Genomic DNA, 21,214 nt, shown 5'->3' on the forward strand with positions numbered 1-21,214 from the left:
AACACTTATTTGTTAGAATTATATATGCAAGATAGGCTCAGTAACAAGTTGTCTTGAAAACAAAACAAGCTGGATAGAACTGGGTCATTTGTATTATTTATTAAAATATGATTCTCACTTTAGTTCTAAAACTTTAAAGGTCCAAGGAAGAACAAAATATGGTAGTAAATTACAGAAAGGTTACATGGTCTATTCTGTCCTTCAAGAGAGAATTTTAAAGAGCAATTTAAAATGTTACCTTTGAAATTCTTAATTATTCCTTTTTGGGAAATTGAAATATTTAAGTTAAATATCACAACAATATAAAAAATGTTGATTTGTTAGTATCCAGAAATAGTTTTTCTTAAAACTTTCAGGAAGAGAATGCGTGAAGAATAAATTAGACCAAAAGAGAGATCTGGCCTCTGTGCTCCACTACTGGTGATCTCCAGGCCTCTGGAATGTCCTGCCTGTCATGAGTATCTTTGTTTGCTTGGGAACTGTGAACACCAGACTGTCAACAATGTGATTTATGATGGAGGCTTTGGGACACCCCATATCAGTTCCAACCTCTGGAGTAACTAGAAACCGAAGATACTATATTAGCTCAAACTCTGGGGAAGGGCTGGAGACTAAAGGTTAGCTCAGCAGGCAGTATGTGACGGGAGTCCCAATAAAAGCTCTGGATATCAGAGACTAAGGAGATTCCCTGGTTGGCAATACTCCATGCATACTGTTTCACATCAATTCTGGGTGTTTGGAATCCTCTCCCATTCTGCCCTTCTATCTCTTCCTTCTGTTGGCCGTAATTTGTACCCTTTGCCTGCAATAAATGTACCTGTGAGTATAACCAGCTTCAGTGAGTTCTAGTCTCTCAAGTGAGTTACCAAACCTGAAAGTGGTTGTGGGAACCCCTGAATTCGTACCCAGTTGGTGTGAAGTAAGAACAATCTCGTGGAGACTGCTCTCTGACTTTATAGAAGTTCCATTTATAGAACCTCCATTCCTTGCAGAGTGGAACCCTCAGGTGGTCTGATAAATGCACATTAGATTTTATTATAAGCTGAACTGTGTCCACCTGCAAATTCCTACATTGAAGTACTAACCCTCAGTACCTCAGAATGTGACCTTATTTGGAAACAGGGTCATCACAGACATAATTAGTTAAGATGAAATCATACTGGAGTACAGTGGGCCATTATCCAATACAGCTGGTATCCTTATAAAAAGGGGAAATTTGGACACTGAGACATGCAGACCTGAAGAATGCTATGTGAAAACTCCAGCTGTGCTGCCACAAACCAAACTATCAGAAACTAGGAGAAGGGTCTGGAACAAATCCTTCTCTAGTACCTTCGGAGGGAGGAAAGCTCTGCCTACACCCTGCTTCCTGGACTATGATACTAACTTCTATTGTTGAAGCCACTTAATTTGTGGTACTTTGTTAAGGCAGCTCTAGCAAACTAATATGTATACTATTACATAATGCTACAAAGAAAAAAGCAAGTATATACACAGTTACCAAAACTTTAAAAAGAAATTCATCTTTGAGATACAAATTTCTAGTTATAAAATAAGTAAGTCACAGGGATGTCAAGTACAGCAAAGGGAATATAGTCAGTAATGTAATAACTTTGTATGGTGAAGGAGGATAACGAGATTTATTGTGGTAATAATTTCATAATGTATATAAATGTCAATGACTATGTTCTACACCTGAAACTAAGAGAATATTTTATGTCAACCATACTTCAATAACAGAAGACAAACTTGTAATAATAGTATGTGTCTCTTCATTACTATATTGACTAGCAAGTTCCTGCAATGATCTATGTAAACAGTATTCTGAGATAACTATAACAACTGCAATATGGTATTAAAAACCTAGGATTTCTATGATGGCAAAAATCCTAGGCATTGCTAATTCTACTAGGGTTACAGTTTACAATCACAACAGAAGGAGACCCTTGATTTCAGGTAAAGGTTAGTAAAACTGAATCTGTATTTATTCCCTCCTAAGTCACATATTCCCTGAATTCTGTCCAGTGATCCCAGGTTGCAAAACCCTGCTTTAGAATTAGTAATCTAGTCTTACTAATTATAAATAAGAATCTTTGGATACACAGTATATTTATATATACCAGAGAGCTCTTTCCCCTACTCTCAAGAAAGCCACATTCATTACATGAAATCATATAATTTTTTCTCTTTCTAAAGTATATGGGTGAGCAATGTTTAAGAACTTTGGGGAAAGAACACATAACTTGATTTTTCTTATAACTGAGTCAGAAACAGGGTACAATATTTAAGAGGTTATCTATATACTAGTAACTGAAAGTTTCTTACCCTTGACTTCTGGGGTCCTCCCATTGTGTAATACGAGTGTTGTGGTTGACAAAATATACTCTACCATTGCTGTCTGTTCTCTTCTCTTAAAAAAAAAAAAAAGCAAAGTGTTAGAGTTGGCATAGTCTTCTACAAAGTAAAATAAAAGGTGCTGAATTTGCCCATTTGTCATTGCATGGATTTTGTAGTTAAAATGGGGGCGGGGAGGCACCTGCGTGGCTCAGTCGGTAAAGCGTCTGACTTCAGGCTCAGGTCTGGCTCAGGTCATGATCTCACAGCTCGTGAGTTCAAGCCCTGTGTCAGATTCTGTGATGACAGCTGAGAGCCTGGAGCCTGCTTCAGATTCTGTGTGTGTGTGTGTGTGTGTGTGTGTGTGTGTGTGTGTGTGTGTCTCTCTCTCTGCCCCTCCCCTGCTCATGCTCTCTCTCTCTCTCTCAAAAATAAATAAGCATTAAAAAAAAATTTTTTTTTAATTTTTAATGTTTATTTATTTTTGAGAGAAAGTACAAAAGAAGGGAAGGGGCAGAGAGAAAGAATCCCAAGCAGGCTCCACACTCTCAGCGCAGAGCTGGACATAGGGCTCTAACTCACAAACTGTGAGATCATGACCTGAGCTGAAACCAAAAGTTGGATGGACACTTAACTGACTAAGCCACCCAGGGGCCCCTGTAGTTTTTAAATCACAACTTTAAAAGATTTGATTTATTCTTTAATTCACAATGTCCTGCCCCCAGGACCTTTCTGTTCAATCTAACCAAAGGCAGCAAGAATAATTAACGTTTTAACTTTTCATACATGACCTCATTTTATCCTTAACAGTCCCAGGAATAGACAGTTTCAGTTTATCTGGAAGATAAGGAAACTTGGATAGGTTAAGTGATCTGCCCAAAATCTCAGAACTAAATAGCAGTGAGAGAATGGAAACTCAGGTCTCTATTCAGGGATTTTTTTTTTTTTGCATACCCCATCAACTCATTTCTTAAAATAATAATGGTTGGGGGACACAACTTGTTTCTTTGTTAATTGCTAGGCATTATTCAACTAGGGAAGACAGTGTTCCAAAATATACTCTGTTCTTTAATACACTCGGTTTCCAAATCCTACTTTCTACACAAAGGCTGGACAGAGTGCTCAGTTCTTTAATATATTGGCTTTGAAACTGCTACTTCTTTCCCTGTCTGCCTCTTGCTTTATTTAGGATTCTTCTTGTTTTCTTATCCCGTCCTACAAAATTTTCCCTGTATCCCTGAGCTTTCTCATTAGGGCTTAGAAGACATGCAGATATCATTTTCTCTTTTAATAACCAAATAGTTAAAAAAATTTAAGCTCTGTTGTTTTGAACTATTGACTTCTCTGTTCTATTACTAATTAATTCTTCATCAAAAGATAATTCCTGTACCTGAATTTTTTTTTGATGTCTCAAAATGAATTAAGTGAAGTAGTAAAGAATATAGAATGGATTCCAACATTAAAAAAACATAGTTTCTAAAAGTTAACAATTTCAAACAAAATTTTAAGGTTAATCCCAAGCTGATAAAGCCATTTTTAATTTCATATGGTTTGAAAAATTGGTATCTATTTTTCAAGTAACATTTAGGTCCCTTGAATCATTCTCTAAGCAAGTTATTGCAGGACAAATCTTAGGCCAAATTATATAGCTATGTCAAGTTAGTATTTGGTAACTTTTAACTATATCTCCAGCACTAATTTCATGATTTTTAAAAAAATTTTTTTTTCAATGTTTATTTATTTTTGGGACAGAGAGAGACAGAGCATGAATGGGGGAGGGGCAGAGAGAGAGGGAGACACAGAATCGGAAACAGGCTCCAGGCTCTGAGCCATCAGCCCAGAGCCCGACGCGGGGCTTGAACTCACGGATGGCGAGATCGTGACCTGGCTGAAGTTGGACGCTTAACCAACTGCGCCACCCAGGCGCCCCCTAATTTCATGATTTTGAGTAGAGTAAGGATATGTGAGGTTAGAAGGGGTATGCTGGTGAGTATCATGAACCTCATCCTGACATCTCAGGTACTTTCTACATCATTTGAGCCTAAAATGGAAATAGAACCCCAAGTGTGCATAATATACAGACAAACGGGATTCTGCATCTTGTGATACATTGTGAATATTAATACTGGCCTTGCTGCTCATGGCATTTTCAGTGTAAAATGTAACCAACTTTAAGTCTGTCTCTGAAGCTTCTTTTTAGAAGCATCCACAGTGCTATAGTTGGCTACACGATAATATTAGTTAATATTCTTGGCAGACATATTAAATTTAAAAATTTTAAATATATTTGCAAAATCTGTACTTTTTTTGTATTCAAATAATTTTCAGGTAATTTTTTTAAATCTACAAGTAATACCCTAAGTGTATAGCTGCCATATAAGTTCAGATTTCAGGATGAGCAATTTTCTCTTCAAAAGTTAGCGAGGCAGGATAAATTTAATAGAAAACTGATTTTCTATCTATGTTCTAAGTATACACTGCTGATACCAGCAATTCTTGGAACTGTGAAAAACAAAATTCAAAAAGGTGGATGCACTTGCAAACTGAAGGCTCATCTGCTTTTAATGAGATGGGCTATAGAGTTGATTTCTTCCTTTGTTGAAAGAAGTCACACGATAAACAATACTGAGATTACTGAACATCAAACCTGAATGCAGATCAGAGTACTTCTTGACTTGAATAAAACAGTAAAAAACAGAAGCTTATTGCTGTTCTACATATTCTTTCACAGCAAGTCTCAAAATAAGAAAATATCTTTAGACTTGATGGGTAAAACCAGTTATACAAAGCCCTATTAGACTACATTGTTGAACCAAAGCATTCTTTGTACTCCAGCCTCTTTAGTTTGCATGTATTAAAAATTCTTCACTGTCAGCTTGTGAGGCAGTAATGTCTAGTCCAAGCACAAAAAAGTCTGAAAGGGTGAGGAGGCTGAATTTCAAATACATATTATGTCGGGGCGCCTTGCTCTCTCTCTCAAGATAAAATAATTAAAAAAGTAAAATAAAATAAAATATTGTGTCACAAAAATAATGCTGTCAATTTCAGAATGTAAACACAGGCTGTAAGTTGGGGTTTTATTTCCTGGGTCAATCCTGAGGATATGTCAGGTAGAGTTTCATCTGTTACAATATACCAATGTTGTCACTGGTTCCACAAATAAGGCATGTGCCCCAAAGGCAGAGAGTCATGAAGCAGTGTTCTAAGTAACAGGGTGATCATAAACTCATTTAGGAGGAGGGGTATACCTCAATTTCTGAAGTGTGAAACATAAAAATAAGCAGAATGTAAAATAAGCAAGCCAAGATTCTGATAACTTGGGTAACCTGGGATTGGGTCTTTAGAGGCAGTATTTTAGGGAAGTGTTGTTGGCTAAAGTGAAAATGAGAAGGATCCTAGTGATGAAGATAATAATAAATACAAAAGGCACCAACCTGCAGGAAAAGCTTTTTTGAATAAAGGCAACATAGCCAACAATTCATGCTTCTATGGGCAAGGGGCCATTTTTTCCTACAGCTGCTCTGGAGAAGGAGTAAAATGGTCTGTGCTTCTGACAAAAGCTAATTGGGTCATGGTTTATTTGCAATAAAATTAAGAGGATAACACATGACCTTCAGATATATCTTTTCAGTGCATCAATTTCTCCTCTGTAACATGGACATATGACAATTCTAGAAATAAAGCTGGGAAAATCATCCATGTGTAGGAATGCAATCTGACAGGTCTAGTTCAATATGCTTCATAAAGGCAACATCCCCTTTTCTAAAGTACTTCATACCAAACATGTATTCTCCACTCTGAAACTCACACACAAGACTCCTTATCATACTGCCAGGCTTTGGTGAAACAGAAATTCACAGTTCACTTTCATATGCCCTCCCTTTGTTACACGATAATAGCAATAACAGTTATAAGTATGATCTATTACATTTTTTATCTGTCTCACAAGAGTGCTAAAGATAAATAACTCTAAGAGCAATGGGGCTTCTCACAGTATTCAGTATCATTTACTGTCCAGATTCATATGATGTTGACACATCATTTTTTTTCTCCATTCCTCAATAAAGTAATGCCAGAGCAATGTATTTTAAAGGCCAGTGCCTCCCAACAAGACTATCTAGAAATATTAATTTTGGAATTTAGCCCCCAAATTATGAAATATCTGTGGCTCTTAAAGATAAAACTTCAAGTAGTTCCATAAATGGGTTTGCTGTTTTCTACTTTCTAAACTCTCTTCAGCTTCCATGCAAAACTATGAAGCCATGTTTATTCTGGAACCTTGCTACTATGCTATGACTTATATAATACTATAAAACAAAATTGGTAGAGTAGGCCCATCTTAAAATCTATTAACAAAGTTGAATTAATAGAACATGCCATGTCGACCAGTGCAAGGCACAATGTCACCAGCATAAGATGTTCCCTTTTTCACTTTCTTTCAAGATTACATCAACTCATCCGCTCTGAACAGTGTTTTTATTTTTTTAGTTTATTTATTTTGAGAAAGAGAGAAAGCACATGCGTGCATGCACACACACGCACGCACAGGTGGGGGAGAAAGAATCCCAAGCAGACTCCCTGCTGTCAGTGCAGGGGCTTGATACCATCATGAGATCATGACCTGAGCTGAAATGAAGAGTCGGACGCTCCACAGACTGAGCCACCCAGGCACCCATGAACAGTGTTTCAGAAGCATAAATGTGGTCAAAATATTTAAGCTTTTTATTTTGAGATAATTATTACAGGATGTTGCATAAATCATTCCAAGAATCTCACAGATCCTTCACCAGTTTTTCCCCATGGTAAGATCTTATATAACCATAGTACGGTATCGAAATCAGGAAACTGACACTGGTATGTTACTGTTAACTCTAGACTTTATTCCATTTTCACCAATTTTTAAGTTGAATTCATTAATACGAATGTATAGTTCTGTGCACTTTTAACCCATATATATAGACTTGTGTAATTACTACCACGATTAAGATACAGAACTATTTCACCACCATGTAAGAACTACTTATATTCTTAACTCCTGTATTTGCACCCACCTACAACTGGCTCTGGCTCCTGACAACTACTAATCTGCTTTCCACTTGTGTAATTTTGTCATTTTGAAAATATTACATAAAATGAATCATACAGTATGTAATCTTTTAAGATTGAGTTTTTTTCACTAAGCATAATGCCCTTGAGGTCCATTCAGATTGCTGTATCAATAATCCATTTCTTTTTATTGCTAAGTGAGCAAAATATTTTTAACCTTTAAAAGAGTAAAATAATTCTGAATTCCAATGTAAGTTAATTATAATAAGAAAGTCAACTTGAACTTTAATGCCTTTTTGGGCAATTTAATACCCACTTGGCACTCTGAATTAAACTAACACACCCAAAAAGCCTCCAGACATTCACTCAGGCAAGAACAGGCTATCATCCATAAATACCTGATTTTTAAAATGACCAAATGCAATTAAAAAGAATCATGTCACTTACCCCATCCAGGAGGCAGGGGACCAAGGGGATCAAATTCTTTATTTTGCGATGTAGTAAACAAATCCTGATTCTAAAAAAGAATAACAACAACAACAACAAAAAGGTGAAATAATGAACAACTTAATCAGATAACCTGAAAGCAAGGTTATAAGTTCTAGTATGTCCTTCTCCAGCCATATGTAACATAACACACTCTTACAGAGTTCACATCTTAAGAGATGTGTCACATGGTCAGTGGATAAATGCCAATACACTCTGGTAAAGAAAGAAAATCTTTGTAAACATTAATGCTTGAAATTACTTGAAATTTAAATATTACAAATACATAATCCTCAACCCCAAAGGACCATTTTCTTCTTCTTCAGCTACAAATGAGTAATTAGAGAAATATATAAATCCCCAAAGAGTCATTTATAAACAGTACTCAGAATCACTGGATGGCTGACAATAACCTTGTATTTCTAACTCAAAGAGAATTAAATACAAAACATGGTATATTTGTGTATACAATGGGAGTTGGGGAGCAGGAAGAACAAGCTGTCAGATGAGTAAAAAGAAAGAATTCCAGTTTGAAAGTCGACAAGCCTAGATCTGTATAGAAGACTTCTTAAATTTCTATTTCCAATGACCACATTGGTGGAGACAGAGAAGTTTGGCTAGATAAAAGGAAATCATTTGGAAAAAGGAGTCAACCATTGGTAAGAGAGAAGCAAAAGCCATAGTGACTCTATGCAGGGTTAATGGGTATGTTCTGGTTTAAATGTATAATAAAGTGAAGATAATATATGGTCTCTCAGAGGAAGATTTGGTTAAAACCTTTCTCCTTTAGTAAGATAAAAGCAAATAATAGACTGCTTTTCAAACAAAAATTATTAATAGAAAAATATATACAAGTAAAATAAGGAAAGTGAACCCCATATGTCCAGCATGAAAATTCAACAACTATCAAGACTTTGCCAAATTTTCTTTTTATCCCTCTCTTCTTTGCTGAATCATTGAGTCATTTTACCCCTATGTCTTTCTAAAATTTGTGGACATCTTACATACCATAATATTTTTATCACACCTAACAAAGAATTTATGTTAATTTTATTTTCTAATACCCAATCACTAATTAAGTCCTCACATTACATTTGGCCGAATCTCTTAAGTCTTGATCTATAGCAGTTCCCCCTAATGTCTGTTTTTTTTTTTTTTTTCTCCTTGTCATTGACTTATTACAGAAACTGGGTTAACTGTCAAAGTTTTAAAGCATATGAGATACTCTACTTCTGATTTAATAGCTCTTGGAAGACAGACCTGTCAAGAATTGACCTTGCTCCTCCAGACAGACACAATTATGAAAAGGGGTGAGCGCAGAGAGGCCAGGAAGAAACACCATAAAAGGTCTGAACCCTGGTTATGGAACATGTCTGAAAAGTCTGGCATATGCCCAACTATTTTGATAACTTTCTAAGACCCTAGCCCATTCCACTGGCTCTCCCTGGTTAAATAAGTTGGGGACATACATGTTGAAACCACAGGCCAGGAAGAGCCATTATACAATGTTCCATCATCAATCATTTCCATTCTGAGGTTAAAAATACTAGGTGTAGGGGCATGCCTGGCTGGCTCAGTCAGTAGAGCGTGTGACTCTTGATCTTGGGGTAATGAGTTGGGTGTGCAGCCTACTTTTAAAAAAAATGCAGAGTGTCTGGGTGGCTCAGTCAGTTGAGATTCTGACTCTTGATTTCAGTTCAGGTCATGATCCCAGGGTCACAGGATTGAGCACCATATTGGGCTCTCCAGTGAGTGTGAAGCCTAGTTAAGATTCTCTCCCCTCCCTGAGACCCCTCCGCTCATACATTCTCTCTCTCTCTCAAAAAAAAAAAAAAAAAAAGCTAGGTGTATGACAGTCTATTGACCTGGAACAAAGGCCATTTAATAAAACAGACTTTCTCAGCAATATGTCACCAACCACCCCACCCCTTTTTAAGTAGTTGATATTAAGAATGTTCAATTCATTCAATTCAGTTACTGCTAGCTATTCAGTTACTGTTAGTTACTGCTAGCTATGTTAAGGGTAACTAAAATAGGCTGTTTAAGTTAGGATTTAAAAGTATTCTGTAACAAGAGGAAAATTTCAGGAAAATGGTCAGATTCTTTTGGATAAAAGGGGGAAAAATGAAAAGAAAAAAAATAGAACATGCACAATGAGGTAAAAGATGCAATTCAAGAAAAGTTCCAAAGACTCCAAGTATCAAACTGGTGAAGTTTACAATGAAGCAATATACATTGTTGGTGTTCTGGAAATATGCTAAATCAGTCTCTAAAAAGAATGTCTTAAAAGATCATGTACTGTTGGGGCACGTGGGTGGCTCATTGGTTGATCATCCGACTCTGAGCTGACAGCCTGAAGTCTGTCTGAAATTCTCCCCCTCTATCTGCCCCTCCCGTGCTCATACTCTCTCTCTCTTTCCCAAAATAAATAAACTTAAAAAAAAAAAAAAAGATGAAGTACTGTAAAAGTAAGCTAAAGCACACATTTACAATGTGGATATGAGGGAAAGAAAAAATGAAAACTAACATTTTTATGCATCTAATATGTCCTAACCATATTAGGAACCTTATTTTACAGAAACCTCAAAAAAACAAAAAAACCCTCTGAAGTATCTTCATACATTAATAGTTAAAGTAAATGAGTCTTGATGAGATTAAATAACTTACTCAAAGTCATATAGAGAAAGTAACTGTGGAACCAGGATTCGAACCCATATGTCTGACTCTGAAGCCCATGCTCTTTCCACTGGACACCCATGTGGAAAATAGCTTTAAAGAAGGCAGGCAAGCTAGGCATTCAAACCTAGAAGAAATTTGGCCAGGCATACCAAAGGTGATTATAATTTAGAAAGAAAGGAAGATGTAAAACAGTACAGGGAAAAAAAAAAAATGAAAAGGGTAAGGTAGACAAAAGACAAATTAATTTCACATCTAAAACCACTGGGGAGAAATACAGTAACAGTTGCCTATAGAAGGTGGAAGGAAAAATTGTCATATTAAATAAAGTATCTTAATCAAAACCAGGTAGCGAAGGGAAGGCTGCTGATAAAGATGAATTTGTCTGAGCACCTGGGTTGCTCAGTCAGTTGGTTAAGCATCTGACTCTTGATTTCAGCTCCGGTCATGATCTCACAGTTCGTGAGATCAAGACTCATGTCGGGCTCTGCGCTGATAGCATGGAGCCTGCTTGGGATTCTCTCTCCCCCTCTCCCTCTGCCCCTGCCCCACTTGTGCTGTCTCTTTCTCTCTCTCTCTCTCTCAAAATAAATAAATAAACATTTAAAAAAAAAAAAAGACGAATTTGTCTCTATCAGTGAATGAAAACTACTAGGGCGATGAGATCCAAGAAATAGATAGGAATATGGAGAAAAGAGGGAAAAATAATGCCTACAGAGGACAGGCTTTTACTCTGATGTATTCTAACAGGGATGCTACCAATGTTGGTGAAAGGGAAGAAATGGTAATGAAGCAGGTCAGCTTCTCCTGAACTCTTGGAGAGATTTTCTCCTGTTTAAGTTCTATGTATTACTCAAATAAATCCTTCTTGTTTGGCACACAGAATCAAATTTCTCCAAGAACCATTTTCCTTTCTTCAGAGAAAAGATCTATAATACTTTATGATTTGAGAGACTATAAAATTCCTAGCATCAAAGACTACACAATAAAATGTTAATATACTTTGGTGAACTTTTTGCTATTATTGCAATATTACTCTAAAGGAAAATGTAAAACTTAAACCATTTCCAGAAAGGAGATGTTTGCATACCAAAGTTAATACAATTTTGAAACCAGAAAAATATATTTAGAATAATCATACAAGGAATCCAATTTCTTTAGTCTCCTAGAGCACCAATGTATTAGGTTAACTTTATTTTCATATGTTACAAAATGATTCAATTCTGTCATCAGTTCTATATAGCCACTTAACAGTCAAGTGCTCTTAGAGCCAAACCTTCAAATATTCTGATAAGCGAGGCAATATGAAATTTAAAACTGTTTTAATTCTCTTCACGCTGCTTGGGTTTATTTTTATTATTCTTTTATCCATGAATTTTAAGTTTTCCTAATTACTTTTTAGTTTTGATATTAACAAAGCAAAGGACGTTGAATGTCAGAAGTTTCAAAGAGGTAAGAATAGATCACAGGCACAGAATACTCGAGACGAGGTCTAAATATATATTTATCAACAGCAACAACTGGCTGCCATCTTACTTGTCTTTTTAGTACTTAACATTTCATATGAAGAAAAAAAGAAAGGTTAAAGTCTAGTACTCTTAAATTTATAGTGTAGCAGGCTGCTTACCCCATAAATGAATCTCTGGTTAAATTGCTGCATTGCTCCTTGAAGCTGACTACGTTGGAGTTGCCACTGTTCATAGTTCCGGACAGATTCCAATGTCGGCCTCTGCCACGTTGTTGTTCTTGTGAAATGGTCAACATAATAAATACGTCCCATGTTGTCAACCCGCCGTTCCCAGCTAAATCAGGACAAAAACAACCTAATTCAACAATTATTTGTGATACAGATATGAACTGAACAGGACTTCATCTTGGCCCTGGTGCAGGATTGGTAAGATTTTACCTTAAAAGACTTTTCATTTACCTGAACTCTTTTATTTTATATATATTTTTAATGGTCTTTAAGTGAATATAAAAGGAAGTTTCTAAAAATTTCTCTTAAAAGTTCTTAATATGCACCAGGTTTTAAAAACAACAATGTATATTCAGTGAGTAAGTCTCAAACAGTAATTAAGAAACAAGTTCTCATTTTCTTTCTAATGTTCTTCTGACTGTTGCAATTCTAATAGGGACACAACTTTTTCTATAAGATTACAACTACTGATCATTTCAAATGGGTGCATAATATTAAGTAAACATTAATACAATGACTTGGTGATTTCTACTTTGTTATTTATGGTTGTTTCTAATACTCTCATATTACAAAAAGTAAAATAATAAATATGTTTAATACACCAATTTTTTTTCTTCCTTGCATTTACTTCTTAGGATAAATTTCCTGGAGAGGATTACTATAGTGCATTACTATAGTTATAGATACTTCCTGCAAGAGTTGTAACTAATTTATACTACCACTTGCAATGTTATGTGGTAAAGTTTCTCTACAATCTCATCAATACTGGATATTATCTGCTAATTTAACAAGTGAAACAATACCTTTCATGTGTGTACTTGAGATTACTAGCAAGATTAAACATGTCCCCAAGTTTGCTACTGACTTCCCTTGAACACAAGTATTTTCTTCCATTTTCTAGAATGTAAATGATAAATGCTTAACATCATGTATTAATATATCCTTTTATTGCCCCAACTATTCTACAATTACTTCACTATTATATACTAATAGACTTTATCTTCATATATGATAGGGGATATGATTCTTATTCAGTTAAATAATTACTCTTGATGAAACTAATTCTAAAACCCTGTGATTTGAATGAAGTATAGAAAGGAAAACTTGGAAATAGCAAGACCTATAGAATCTTGAGGTCAGAAATGAATGAAAATCAATTCATTGCTCATCATCATGCTCAGTCAATTCTCTCTCTTCTTTCTAGTTGCATCTACCACAACACAAAGAGGATACAGAAAAGGCTGAAAGGAAGAGGAAAAGTAGGGATATAAGGAAGATTTTATACAGATATCCATAGTTCTAAATAAATACTTTTCTTCTTCCTTAATTCAGATACTTACCCAGGAGGTAGAGGTTCTGGTCTATCCCATGTTGTTCTTTTTTCAATATGATCTACGTAGTAAACTCGCCCATGCTGGTCCACTCTCTGCTCCCAACTTAAACACAAAATTTAAAAGGCTGCTATAGCACTTGTCTTTGCTTTTTTCTCTTATATGACCACATTAAAGAACTGAGAAAAATAAGTATGTCAATATATAAAGAAGATACCAAAAGAATTTATGAATAAAGGCAAGACTGGTATCCTGAGGATGACAAAGTAAGCTTTCTTCTGCAGAAGTATCTGCTCAAGACATTCCTTGTATTTCTTTAAAAAAAAATTTTTTTTTAACATTTATTTATTTTTGAGACAGAGAGAGAGCATGAACAGGGAGGGTCAAGGAAAAGGGAGACATAGAATCTGAAACAGACTCCAGGCTCTGAGCTGTCAGCACAGAGCCTGACATGGGGCTCGAACCCACAGACCGCAAGATCATTACCTGAGCTGAAGCCGGATGCTTATCCGACTGAGCCACCTAGGTGCCCCATATTCCTTGTATTTCTAAAGAGGTCTGAGGTAGATGCACTCAGGAGATAAAGTCTATCTCAATCTGATCATGGCATGTGCAAAACTTAGTGGGGAAAAAATGCTTGTAATTAATGTTATGAAATCTGAAGAAAGACTGAGCCAAGGGCAAAGTACTATTTGCATTCCAGAAGAACTGAAATCAAAAACTAAGACTTTATCAGATGTGTCTCTGCATAGTTTAACAGACAAAGTCAATCTGGGTATTCCAGTCTCCTTGGTATGTTAATCCCCAAAGTGAGGAAGACAGGAATAAGCCATCAAAGCTTAGAAGTACCAATCACTTTAGGGGCACCTCGATGGCTCAGTTGGTTAAGTGTCCAACTCTTGGTTTAGGCTGACAGCACGGAGCCTGCTTGGGATTCTTTCTTCCTCTCTCTCTGCCCCTCTCCTGCTTAAGTGTGCACACTCAAAATACATAAACAAACTTAAAAGGAAAAAAAAAAGTACCAATTACTTTGGAGAGTACCAGTTTCTGTATGGTAATCCCTTGCACAAATAGCTTTCTAATTTGGGTTCCCGTGTAGGTTTTGCAAAAGGAAAATGGCCCAACTATGCAGACAAATAATACCTGTTTAGCAATTAAAAATTTCATAAGGGTTTATTAATTTATCAGCCAATTAATTTTAATTAGATTCCAAGCTCTGGATTAATGCGAATGTCAGAATGTATATATGTACATAAACTACTAGAGTATTATTAATTTTTAAAATAATTAGTGGAGATTAAAATGGGGTTATGAGTACTAATTTTATCAGTTTCCTAAATTATTTTTTCCATACGCCATTTATTTATTTACTTTGAAATTTTATTTTTTATTTTTTAAAATTTACTTCCAAATTAGTTAGCATATAGTGCAACAGTGATTTCAGGAGTAGATTCCTTAGTGCCCCTTACCTATTTAGCCCATCTCCCCTCCCACAACCCCTCCAGTAACCCTCAGTTTGTTCTCCATATTTATGAGTCTCCTGTTTTGTCCCCCTCCCTGTTGTTATATTATTTTTGTTTCCCTTCCCTTATGTTCATCTGTTTTGTCTCTTAAAGTCCTCATATGTGACTTTATGAGTGAAGTCATATGATTTTTGTCTTTCTCCAATTTCACTTAGCATAATACCCTCCAGCTCCATCCACGTAGTTGCAAATGGCAAGATTTCATTCTTTCTGATTGCTGAGTAATACTCCATTGTATAGGTACGCCATGTCTTCTTTATCCATTCATCCATTGATGGACATTTGGGCTCTTTCCATACTTTGGCTACTGTTGATAGTGCTGCTATAAACATGGGGGGGGGGGTGCATGTGTCCCTTCAAAACAGCACACCTGTATCCCTTGGATAAATGCCTAGTAGTACAATTGCTGGGTAGTAGGGTAGTTCTATTTTTAGTTTGAGGAACCTCCATACTGTTTTCCAGAGTGGCTGCACCAGCTTGTATTCCCATCAGTTTCCTAAATTATTACTACTTTGCCATAATGACTTTATGATGGTCGAAAAGTATTTTAAGAAGTGGGGTTTTTTTTTCCCTGTCAAAGAGAAAGCAATCTGAATTTGGTGACTATTACTTGGCACTAGTTAACTTTCTATGGTTTAGAGTCCTTCAATAAAAAAAATATAATAAAAATAAAAAAGTATGCCCTGGAAATGAGGAGGAGGATGACTGCTAATGTGGTGAGGTTTTTTTTGTCCAGTCTGACTCTAGATATAGCCCCCCACCCACCAAAACCAGTTACCACTGCTTGAAGATGCTTTTTTAAAGAATGAAGTTCAGTATTATGTTCATTATTAATAAGTATATGCAGAAGCCTAAAGCAAACAAATGTTAACAAAAAACAGCTACTTACCCAGGTGGTAGGGGAGCTTGAGGTACAGTATTTAATGGCCTAGGGCCTGAGCCTCCAGATATAGTAAGAGGAATTATTAATCCAGATGTTGCTCCTTCAGATGTATTTGAATTTATATTTGTTGGTGGCAGAGAGCCTGTACTGGATCCATCACTTTCAGAAGTAGCAGATGGTGAACCATTGACAGATGCTATAAAAGATTTGTGGAAAACAACAATCTTTTATTTTCAGAAATCTAAATTCAGGATAGAATTTTAACTTAAAAAAAATTAAAAGGCAGATGACACAGAAAATTTAAGATGTGGACATGTAGGTAAAAATAACTTAAATAAAATCAACTTTTTAAAATAACTTTTTGGGTTCTATCTACTCCATGTCTCTTTACTAATTATGAAGCACATGCAAATTCTGATTTCCTGATGCCACAGAAATAAAAACTTTTAGAATAGGAAAGCATTGGTATCCCTTGGTGTTATAAATTCATTTAGTAATTCTTCAGATCCTTAAAACTGTCTTTTCTATGAAACCCTGCATATCAAAGACCAATTTTTGATGTTATGACTATTAAGCAATAGCACTGTACATAGTACATCTTCAAGAAATACCTGACAAAACAATTACCGGGAGAAGTCACCAATATTTTGACAAAGTAGTATATGATTTTAAAGACTGGGAATATATTATTAACACAATTTTTACCCCAAACAGGGGAAGATGTATAATTAAAAACAAAGTTTTTAATAAAATGATTTGTAGGGGCACCTGGGTAGCTCAGTCAGTTGAGCATCTGACTTTGGCTCAGGTCATGATCTCGCATTTCATGAGTTCAAGCCCCATACTGGGCTCTGTGCTGACAGCTCAGAGCCTGCAGCCTGCTTCTGATTCTGTGTCTCCCTCTCTCTCTGCCCCTCCCCAACTAATGCTCTGTCTCTCTCTCAAAAATAAATAAACATTAAAAAGAAAATTATTTGTAGACAACTAATTTACTTTTTAATAATATTTGGTTTAATTTTTTATACATTCCCTGTCCACATACTAGCAGAGGGAAATAATAAATGATTAAAGATTCTATTCTGGCTAATCAGGGAAAATGGATATTCTACCTAGAGCTGTTAACATTTTTACTACACAAAATGTGTTCATTGGTTGTATAATTTTTGCTTCAAAATCTGAATATCATTTAGCATTGTTGGGTTACTCACCATTTACTAATTGTCTTTTTAAAGGATATAATGAGAAAAGCAACCAGATCCCTGACAAAATGAATAATGCACATAGGGCTCTCATTTTATTTCTCATTTTCAATAAACCACTTGCCTCAATAGATTTTCCCTAGAGGAAAAACTTCTGGAAAAGCATACCTTCGTCTACCTACAGAAAGATCATTCTGGGCCAAAATCTTAAATATAAAAAATACCACTATAAAACCAACCTGAGTCTCCTGATTCTTATCTGAGGATCAATTCCCAAACAAAACGTTATTTATAATCACAGTACTGACAGTTACATCCCTAGTGTGTGGTTGGAATACACACCTGGTCTACGTGGGGTAGGTGGAGGTGGTCGTGAAGGTCTTGGAGGCCTAGAAGGTTTAAAACCGCCATTTGAGAGTGATGGAGAATTATTCCCATTGACCTTCCTATTTTCACCAGCCCCTGAATCCTCAGGTTCATCTGATCCATTTGGATTTGTTCTGGGTAAGAAGCAGGGAAAGGGAGGGGAAAATGAATGTTCAATGAATTTAATAAAAAACAAGACCAAAACTTAAAATTTCTGGCCGGCCTTATCAAGTACGTGAATAGCCCTTGGGTAGAGTCTTGTATGTAACCCTCAGAGCCCACCCAGCAGCAAGAGGGAGGAGTTGCCTAAGGGCAACAGAAACATGTGGGACTCTTCAAAACTATTAGGTATGCTGGTTCAGATTTCAAATTAAGTCTTTGGAGGCCCTGTATAAGCAGGAACAGAGTCAAATTCTCAAAATTCCAATGCCTTCGAAAGGGCACTATTTTATTTCAAGCCCAGATAATGTCACCATAATTTTCCTGGTTTCCATTGGCCCTTAATATTCTTCAGTTTTAGGGTAGGGTTGACTGTTTTATGGCAGAAGAAAGAAGTATACGTATTTTCCAGAGACAAGGTGTTTTCTTTCCATCCCAGGAAACGGTATACAAAATGTTGAAAATTAGTGATTAGAACAGAGGTGCCCACAGACCTTTTTTAAAAGGGAGGTGTTATTTCTTCAAAGCAATGACATAAATTGAAAGAAAGAAAAGAGAGGGGAGGACAGTAATGTCAGATTGAAAGTTTTTACCACTGTCAGCTAAATATACTTGATTACTTTTCCCAGGGAAACCTAGCCATGAATTAGACAGCAGAGTGTTAGTTTAGACAGTTTGAAGAAGCCTCAGCTAAGGCTCTGCTATCTACTATCTGGTAAGCAGCAAACCACTATGCAGTATCAATCCATACTACAGTATTAATTATTCAGAATAAGCCTGAACAAAGTAATATCTAATCAATTCAAGAAATTAATATTGAGAGGCATGACCACATATTAAATCATATTCAAACTATGTTCCCCTAAAGTTTTTTTAATTTTTTAATGTTTATTCATTTCCTGAGAGAGAGAGAGAGAGAGAGAGAGAGAGAGAGCGTGCGTGCAACCAGGGGAGAGGCAGAGAGAGAGAGAGAGACACAGAATCCAAAGCAGGCTCCAGGGTCTGAGCTGTCAGCACAGAGCCCGATGCGGGGCTCAAACTCATGAACCGCAAGATCATGACCTGAGAAGTCGGTTGCTTAACCGACTGAGCCACCCAGGTGCCCCTCCCCTAAAGTTCTTTAGGGTTTTTCTACTCAAAGTATGGAACTCAAAATATGGAAAAGAAGCAAAGGCAATACACAGGAGGCTTATTAGAAAAGCACAATCTTGAGGTGCCCAGGTGGCTCAGCTGGTTGGGTGACTGACTCTTGATTTTGGCTCAGGTCATGACCTCATGTCTTGTGAGATCAAGCCCTGCATCGGGCTCATGCTGACAGTGACGAGCCTGCTTGGGATTCTTTCTCTTCTTTCTTTGCCCCTCTTCACTCTCTCTCTCTCAAAATAAATAAACATTTCAAAAACGTTAAAAAAAAAAAAAGAAATACACAATCTTGCCCTCCTCTCCCAGGAGCCACTATATCAGAACTAGAATTTTAATAAGATCCCCAGGTGATCTGTGTGAATAGTAAGATATGACAAGACTGCCTTGTGGGTGCCTCAAATGCTTATTTTGTTTTGTTTCGTTTTTAATTTTTTTTTTTAACATTTATTTATTTTTGAGACAGAGAGAGACAGAGCACAAACGGGGGAGGGTCAGAGAGAGGGAGACACAGAATCTGAAACAGGCTCCAGACTCTGAGCTGTCAGCACAGAGCCCGACGCGGGGCTCGAACTCATGGACTGTGAGATCATGACCTGAGCCGAGGTCGGCCACTTAACTGACTGAGCCACCCAGGCGCCCCTCAAATGCTTATTTTGAATAAAAGGAACAGCTCAGTAACTGGCAGTCAGCACCTGGTTAGTGTTGACTCCTACAGGAAGGCCAAGTCACCCCAGAATATGAACTGAATGCAGGAAGAGTCAGCTTTGACACTGCTCCTCTACCCCTAGGTGCTGAGTTCCAAACCCATTTTTGAGTAGCATACCCCTTTAAGACTCTGAGTATTGCCTCTCCATACTATTTCAACACATTACTAGTTAGTTCTTAAAAATATTAAGAACTGGGGCGCCTGGGTGGCGCAGTCGGTTAAGCGTCCGACTTCAGCCAGGTCACGATCTCGCGGTCCGTGAGTTCGAGCCCCGCGTCGGGCTCTGGGCCGATGGCTCAGAGCCTGGAGCCTGTTTCCGATTCTGTGTCTCCCTCTCTCTGCCCCTCCCCCGTTCATGCTCTGTCTCTCTCTGTCCCAAAAATAAATAAACGTTGAAAAAAAAAAATTAAAAAAAAAAAAAATATTAAGAACTAATTAAGGTTCATAATGCCTTTTAGAAGGTACACAACAAATGGCAGAATGGACCAATAGTGGGAAATTGAGGTTTCTAGCTCTGGCTCTGCTATTAAGAAGTTATTTGACCAAAGAAAAGGTACTTAAATCTCCATGCACGTCAGTGCTAGTCAAATTTCAGGTATATGTGAGGAAGGAGAAACATTTGGGACATGAGGTAAATCTGCTATGACAAAGGGGAAATCCAGAAACTGGATTCAAAAATGCAATATCCTGGGGTTGAGGATTAAAATTTTGGAGATTTCAACATCCATGCTGTTTACTCTAACACCTTGGCCTCAGTTTCTCAATATAGTTATCTGACAATCTGGGTAGTAGGATGACTCCTTAAATGTCCTTGATACTTAGAAATTGTTCCTCCTTCCTAGGTCTTAAACTCACAAATCTCTCTACCTACAACGTTCTACTTCTTCTACCTGCCTCCCACTGTATCTTTGATGCAGTCTCATCATGGCCTTTAACCCACTCTATATTCACAGTCCATCAGCTCCCTTCAAGTCCCACTTGGGTTCCATCCCAGGGTACTACTTCTCCTAGTACCTTTCATTCCTTCACTATAGTCCAACATCCCCTAACCCCAAGCAATCTTTTCATTACAACTAATCCTTCATTTACTTTTTCTACTACTATTCTCAGGGGCCAACAAGTAATAATAAATAATGTTCCAGGTGCAAAATCAGGTCTATTTTAGCAGAGTAAATAAACTAGGTAAAATACCAAATTAAAGGAGTAGACTGTTCTATAAAAGGTCCTCATAAATTTCCCACTGTGCCCAATAAAGAAAAGTCTGTAGGGGTGCCTGGGTGGCTCAGTCAGTTAGGCATCTGACTTTGGCTCAGGTCATGATCTCACAGCTTGTGAGCTCGAGCCCTGCATCGGGCTCTGTGCTGACAGCTTGGAGCCTGGAGCCTGCTTCAGATTCTGTATCTCCCTCTCTCTCTCTGCCCCACCCTTGCTTGCTCTCTGTCTCTCAAAACTGAGTAAACATTAAAAAATTAAAAAAAAAAAAAAAAGAAGAAAGAAAAGTCTGTAGATTTTCACTACCAATGTCTAATAAGATAAAGTCTTTTCTTCCCTCCTGTTAGTGTATGTGCCGCCAAAGTGAGCACCTTTTTTCCTGTTAAAAAGAAGAAATCACAGCTCAAATCTCCTAGGAGCTAAAAAACTAGAAATGACAGAGGACTATGACAGC

The 21,214-nt window shown here is 36.9% G+C and overlaps 1 protein-coding gene across 5 annotated transcripts in view; it reads right to left on the reverse strand.

Moving 5' to 3' along the window:
• Positions 1-21,214, reverse strand: part of ITCH (itchy E3 ubiquitin protein ligase) — a 147,522-nt gene that overhangs the window by 33,666 nt on the left and 92,642 nt on the right. For all 5 annotated transcript variants that reach the window (XM_047854672.1, XM_047854674.1, XM_047854675.1 and 2 more), the window contains 6 exons: positions 17,517-17,674; positions 15,982-16,171; positions 13,579-13,674; positions 12,170-12,344; positions 7,828-7,897; positions 2,326-2,410 (listed from right to left, as the gene is read on the reverse strand). In XM_047854672.1, the coding sequence (XP_047710628.1) occupies positions 2,326-2,410; positions 7,828-7,897; positions 12,170-12,344; positions 13,579-13,674; positions 15,982-16,171; positions 17,517-17,674 (774 nt within the window). The remainder of the gene's footprint in view (positions 1-2,325; positions 2,411-7,827; positions 7,898-12,169; positions 12,345-13,578; positions 13,675-15,981; positions 16,172-17,516; positions 17,675-21,214) is intronic.

This window comes from Prionailurus viverrinus, chromosome A3 (assembly GCF_022837055.1).
Source record: "Prionailurus viverrinus isolate Anna chromosome A3, UM_Priviv_1.0, whole genome shotgun sequence".
Classification (NCBI taxonomy): Eukaryota; Metazoa; Chordata; class Mammalia; order Carnivora; family Felidae; genus Prionailurus; species Prionailurus viverrinus.